The following is a 4,749-nucleotide window of genomic DNA, read 5'->3' as shown; positions in this document are numbered from 1 at the left end:
TCCTTCCCCTGCCGTGCCACGTGACCAGCCCGCCCGGGCCCGCCCACCCGCCACGTGACGCGGAGCGGGCACGTGACAGCGGCGGGAGAGGCGGGGCGCAGCCGCTGTCGCCGTATCGCGACAGGAACTCGGCGGGCTTCAGCGTCCCTTCCACCCCAAACCAGCACGGCCCCGATAACCGTTCTTTCCCCAGCTCATTTCTATGGTTACTTCTACTGTAAATAGAAGTGAAATGCTGAGATGGAGCAGGAACCACCACAAATCCCTGTCCCTTCCACCCCAAATCATTCTGGGGTTCCCTAGGAATTAATTAGGAAAGTCCCACTGATCCTAGGATACTGCCTGCTCCTGTGGAGCCTCTCCAACTGCAAAAAAAATCAAAAATCAAATTGTTTTTAATTTATAAGTTCAAAAAGAATTTAATTTCTTCACAACTCTCAGGGGTCATGGGAGAAGCAGCTTACTGGCAAAGGGAGTCAAGCCACAAAAAATCCTTTTGTGGGAAAAGAAAAAAAAAAGGATCTCGACTTTGTCATTGCAAGTCAGATGTAAAGGGATGTGCTCTCTGCAGTGCTAATGCAGTGAGGTTGATTCATATACACATCTGGCTAAAGGAAAACTCAAAATAAGTTCTGGAGTCGTCCTTTATCCACCGGTGATCTTTTACAGCAACAACCGGAACTGTGTAAAGTTACTTGGGAGTTTTTACACTATTTCTTATACTTCAGCAGAAGCAGAGCACAGAGGAAACCTCCAAGAGCCAGACAGATTTCTAGGTATGTTTATTAGACCAGGAATGCCACTGTCCAAGTGGTAATCAGGGAACAAATACCATTACATGACCATTTTCTCAGTGAAAGTTTAGACCAGTTCATTAGAAGCAGAGGCTGTTACTCCCTCCATTCCCTTGGAGTGACTCTGCCAACAGGTGAAAAGCCCCACTCAATTTTAAGCTGTGTGAGCACCTGTAAAGGGACAAAATCCAAGATTATTAACTCTGAAATCAAAGAAACCTTTGGACACAGGGTTATTTTCACTGTTTTCAGTTCAGATTTCTTGCTATTTGAACACATCTCATTAATTTTCTGATTAAACAAGTGAAATGCATTTATTCTGAATAGTACTTAAATGTTTCAGTTTTCTATTTCAAAATATCCAGCTGTAGAAGAAAGAATCTGCAATGTAAAACCCCACCACCGTATTGGTATTTTCATCTAGAGATTTTGCTGCTGAAAGCTGTACCTGTAGAGGTTTGAAATCCCAAGTAACATAGAGAACACTTGTGTTTCTGATACATTTTCAAATCAGGCAATAGACTGATGCAAAAATTTGAGTAACAACTCAAAATCCAGCTGGGAATTAAAAGAACTTTCACCTCTATCACATCACTATTTGCTTACGTAAGAAGCTCCTAAATTCTGGCCACCGAACTTATTTCAAACAGGCAAAACTGACACTTCTGAAGTTTGCAGCTTAAGCACCACAAGAGAACAGTGACAAAACCAACTTACATAGCCCCAGACAGCAGAGAACATAGCAGCTCCACCAAGGAGGACCATGGTTCCATATTTATCATGGAAGGTTGGCTCGTGCTTGTGATGAGCTTGTCTGACTGCAGTGCGCTGGATGCCACGAGCTGAGGAGAAAATAGTACAGAAATCAACTCCAATGTATGCTCAAACCATTCACAATCCTCATCTCCCATCAACAGACAGGCAAGTGTTAGTATTAAAAGACTAAAAATGCTGGGAAAATATTCATTTGGATTTGGAACTCTGGAATGACTCCAAAACAAGGGATATAAATAAATTATTTTTTTTCAGCTCTCTCAATTGTTTTTCCTTAAGTCTAATTCCAGTAAAAAAATAAAATCCTCTAAGTTACCTTTTTCCTTACTATGTTTTCTTGAGTATTACTGTTTCTCTAATAAAATATTTTGTGTAGTGTTTAACATTTTTAGATCTCTATATGCAAATATCTATCCTGGCAGTAGGTGTACCCAAGCAATGTCAGGATGAAGCTCACCATCTAATTATGGGGTGAAGATAGCAGGTGTGGGTAACACCTGCCTCATTCCCTTGGGATTTTTAGAGAGAGGGGAGGAAGGAAATGGAAATAATCTGTGGGCATGAGAAAAATAATAAAGCAAAAAATACAGTGATATCTTCAGATGATGTACATTATACGTGTACACTACAAAAGGTACATTTATTAAAGAGACAGCAGCAGTGAAAAATCAAAGCAATGGCTACAAAAGACAGATCACCCATTAGCTGTGTACAAAGCATTTGATAAGAGGGTGATATGTGCATAAAGATATTACAATATAAAACCTTTTAGTCTCAGTTCAATGGTTTGTATTTTTACCTACCTGTGATTAGAGAAGATGGTGATACCCATATTACTGTATCCCTCGCACGTCTGTAAGGCTGCACAAGGCGTTTTTATAAACGTAAAAAAGCCTGAGTATCTACCGAGACACATTTATTTTAGGTGCCTGCATCTCGTGACCCAGCACCAGAGCGACAGACACTGTGGGGTCTGAATCACTGAAGGGTAACTTTAACCTTGAGTTTAAGGTATTGACTACCTGTTATCACCGCAGCTTACCAGGCCAGAATGTGCCTTTAGGTACTAGGGAAAGAAAGCACCAAGGAAAGGAGTGGTACGTCAAAAAGCAACTAGGAAATAAAAGAAGCTGAAAGAAAGGGAAAAAAAAAAAAGGCGAAAGGGGGAGGACGCCAGAGCCGCCCGCAGCCCCTGAGATGCCCTCACGACCCTCCCCGGGCGCACAGCGAATCTGGGGATGAGGGACAGCCCGCACAAGGGAGGGCATAAACCGGGGGAGACCCTCCGAGGAACCCCCCACACCCCAGAGCCGCCCCCGTGCTTACCGACGAGGCTCTGCGCGGCCCTGGCCACCGGGAACATGATGAGAGCCCAGCGAGTACCCTTGACGCCGGTGAAGAACAAAATGGTCGCGGCGGAAGTGGCGGCACGGCGGGGGCCTGTGGGTAACGCCGGGCTCCTCCTCGCTGCGGCGGAGCTCCGTGGCCGGGCCGAGCTGGCGGGTGTCTGGCTGCGCTCCCGCACCTCCCGAGTGCAAACGGGCTGTCCGTGAGGGAGCGAGGGTCACGGAGCAGCGAGGTACGGCCACGATGATAGTGCTAAGTTTGTCCCGGTCGGCACTGCACATGCAGTGTCAGGATGGCCGAGTGGTCTAAGGCGCCAGACTCAAGGCGTTCCGCGCCTTCCCGTGGCGGGTTTGGGTGTTCTGGTCTCCGTATGGAGGCGTGGGTTCGAATCCCACTTCTGACACGATTATTTTTCTTCCCACTCGTATGTGGGTCAACTTATTTTTTCAGGCAGCACCTAGTAGAAAAAAGTCTGTGATTTTAGTGCAAATAGAAAACAGAAAAAAATTTAAAATAAAAACTGAAGCGTGAGTAAATCCTCCTCTGTCCCTGGCGATTCTTAATCACAGCCTTAGCGCACCACACACCTGCTGAGGTATTCCCATTAAAATCGGATTTTGACAATATTTTAAACACATGACCCAGCAATACATAGCGTGCATGTATATCATGAAGCATGTATCTAAAGCAGGAGGGAGAACTTCATTACACTGAAGGTGTCAGAGCACTGGAACAGCTGCCCAGGCAAGGTGTGGAATCCCCCTCTTTAGAGATACTCAAAACTCATCTCCAAGCATTTGTGTTGTTTCAAAATGTGGATTACGTAAAATTTTCTTAAGAAAAGATGTTACTTGATGTTTAACCTTTGTGTACTTTCTAGCCTAATCAGCAAGGAAGGAGATTTAATCCACGAAACAGCAGGTATCAATCTCTAAGTGATGTCCAAATATTGGGGGAAAAAATAATTTTTGGTAGAACTGCTTTGTTAACTTTTAGGGCTTGACATGTTTCAGTTATCTTAGGTTTAGGGGGAGGTTATCAAAGCTTGGGAAGGAGGACATGCCACTGACAGCGGACACGAAGAATGCAGAATTTATGGCCCACAAAGACATTATACAAGAACTCCCACAGCAAGGAAGACACTAATAAATCCAGCTCAGCACTTGGGCTGAAATCAGCTCCAACTGGTGAAAGGTAATTCCAGCAGGGGTAGATCACGACCACCAACCCACCGACCTAAACGAAGAGAAAGTCAGACCATAATTAGTATGAGAAGCAAAGAGAAGCACTGGCCAATAGAAAATAGGATACAAATTAGTAAGAGAACTACATGACTTGTATCCAGTGAACACTAATTCCTTTGTTTGTTAAGACGTATAAACAGTAAAAAATGTTGAGAGTTGGAGTGCTTGATTTCTGGAACACCACTGAGCACCCAAGGCTAGCACTATTCTAATATAAAACAATCTCCGAGTGTGTAATTATTGGCTTGTTGCACACCGGGTAACGAACCCGGTATCTTAGTGAGCAACACTGTGTCACCTGCTCCGGGAGCCCCTGTCTCGGATGATCTCAAGAGTTCCTTCGAACCGTGAGGATTCTGCGGCGCAGCCAAGAGACCCAAACGCTGCCACCATGTCCGGGGTCCCGCCACACTTCTCCGCCTCAGGGCCCGCTCTCCCCTCAGGCCTCGCCCCGCCCTTCCCTCGGGGCTCCACCAATGGCACGGCTCCAGCTCGCCGCGCTCCCCACAGGCTCCGCCAATCGGAGGCCGGCGAAGACGCTGGGGCCGTCGCCTCCGCCAATCGGCGCCTCGCGGGCGGGGCCTCCCAGC

The 4,749-nt window shown here is 46.1% G+C and overlaps 1 protein-coding gene and 1 non-coding gene across 3 annotated transcripts; one reads left to right on the top strand and one right to left on the bottom strand.

Moving 5' to 3' along the window:
* Positions 1 to 765: 765 nt before the first annotated feature.
* LOC134050005 (cytochrome c oxidase subunit 7B, mitochondrial) lies at positions 766 to 4,592 on the bottom strand. Of its 2 annotated transcripts, XM_062502802.1 has the most exons (4): positions 4,458 to 4,592; positions 2,895 to 3,372; positions 1,512 to 1,636; positions 766 to 965 (listed from the first exon to the last, which is right to left on the bottom strand). In XM_062502802.1, the coding sequence occupies exons 2-4, from the start codon at positions 2,929 to 2,931 to the stop codon at positions 891 to 893; spliced, it is 237 nt and encodes a 78-aa protein (XP_062358786.1). In that variant the 5' UTR covers positions 2,932 to 3,372; positions 4,458 to 4,592; the 3' UTR covers positions 766 to 890. The 2 variants fall into 2 exon arrangements, with proteins under 2 accessions (XP_062358786.1, XP_062358785.1); XM_062502801.1 differs by having other exon boundaries at positions 2,895 to 4,572.
* Positions 3,202 to 3,318, top strand: TRNAL-CAA (transfer RNA leucine (anticodon CAA)). The gene is made up of 2 exons: positions 3,202 to 3,239; positions 3,273 to 3,318. It is a non-coding gene; the product is annotated as a tRNA-Leu (tRNA).
* Positions 4,593 to 4,749: the final 157 nt, after the last annotated feature.

Source organism: Cinclus cinclus, chromosome 15, assembly GCF_963662255.1.
Source record: "Cinclus cinclus chromosome 15, bCinCin1.1, whole genome shotgun sequence".
In the NCBI taxonomy this organism is placed as follows: Eukaryota; Metazoa; Chordata; class Aves; order Passeriformes; family Cinclidae; genus Cinclus; species Cinclus cinclus.
The sequence above is the reverse complement of the archived record's forward strand: the minus strand, read 5'-3'. Positions and strand labels throughout refer to the sequence as shown.

Excerpts from the sequence above, each read along its gene's own strand:
- LOC134050005 (XM_062502802.1), bottom strand. The coding sequence starts at position 2,931 with ATGTTCCCGGTGGCCAGGGCCGCGCAGAGCCTCGTCG. Across the intron at positions 1,637-2,894 it reads GGCCGCGCAGAGCCTCGTCG|CTCGTGGCATCCAGCGCACT; the intron begins GTAAGCACGGGG and ends TTTTCTCCTCAG. Across the intron at positions 966-1,511 it reads TCTCTGCTGTCTGGGGCTAT|GTGCTCACACAGCTTAAAAT; the intron begins GTAAGTTGGTTT and ends GTCCCTTTACAG.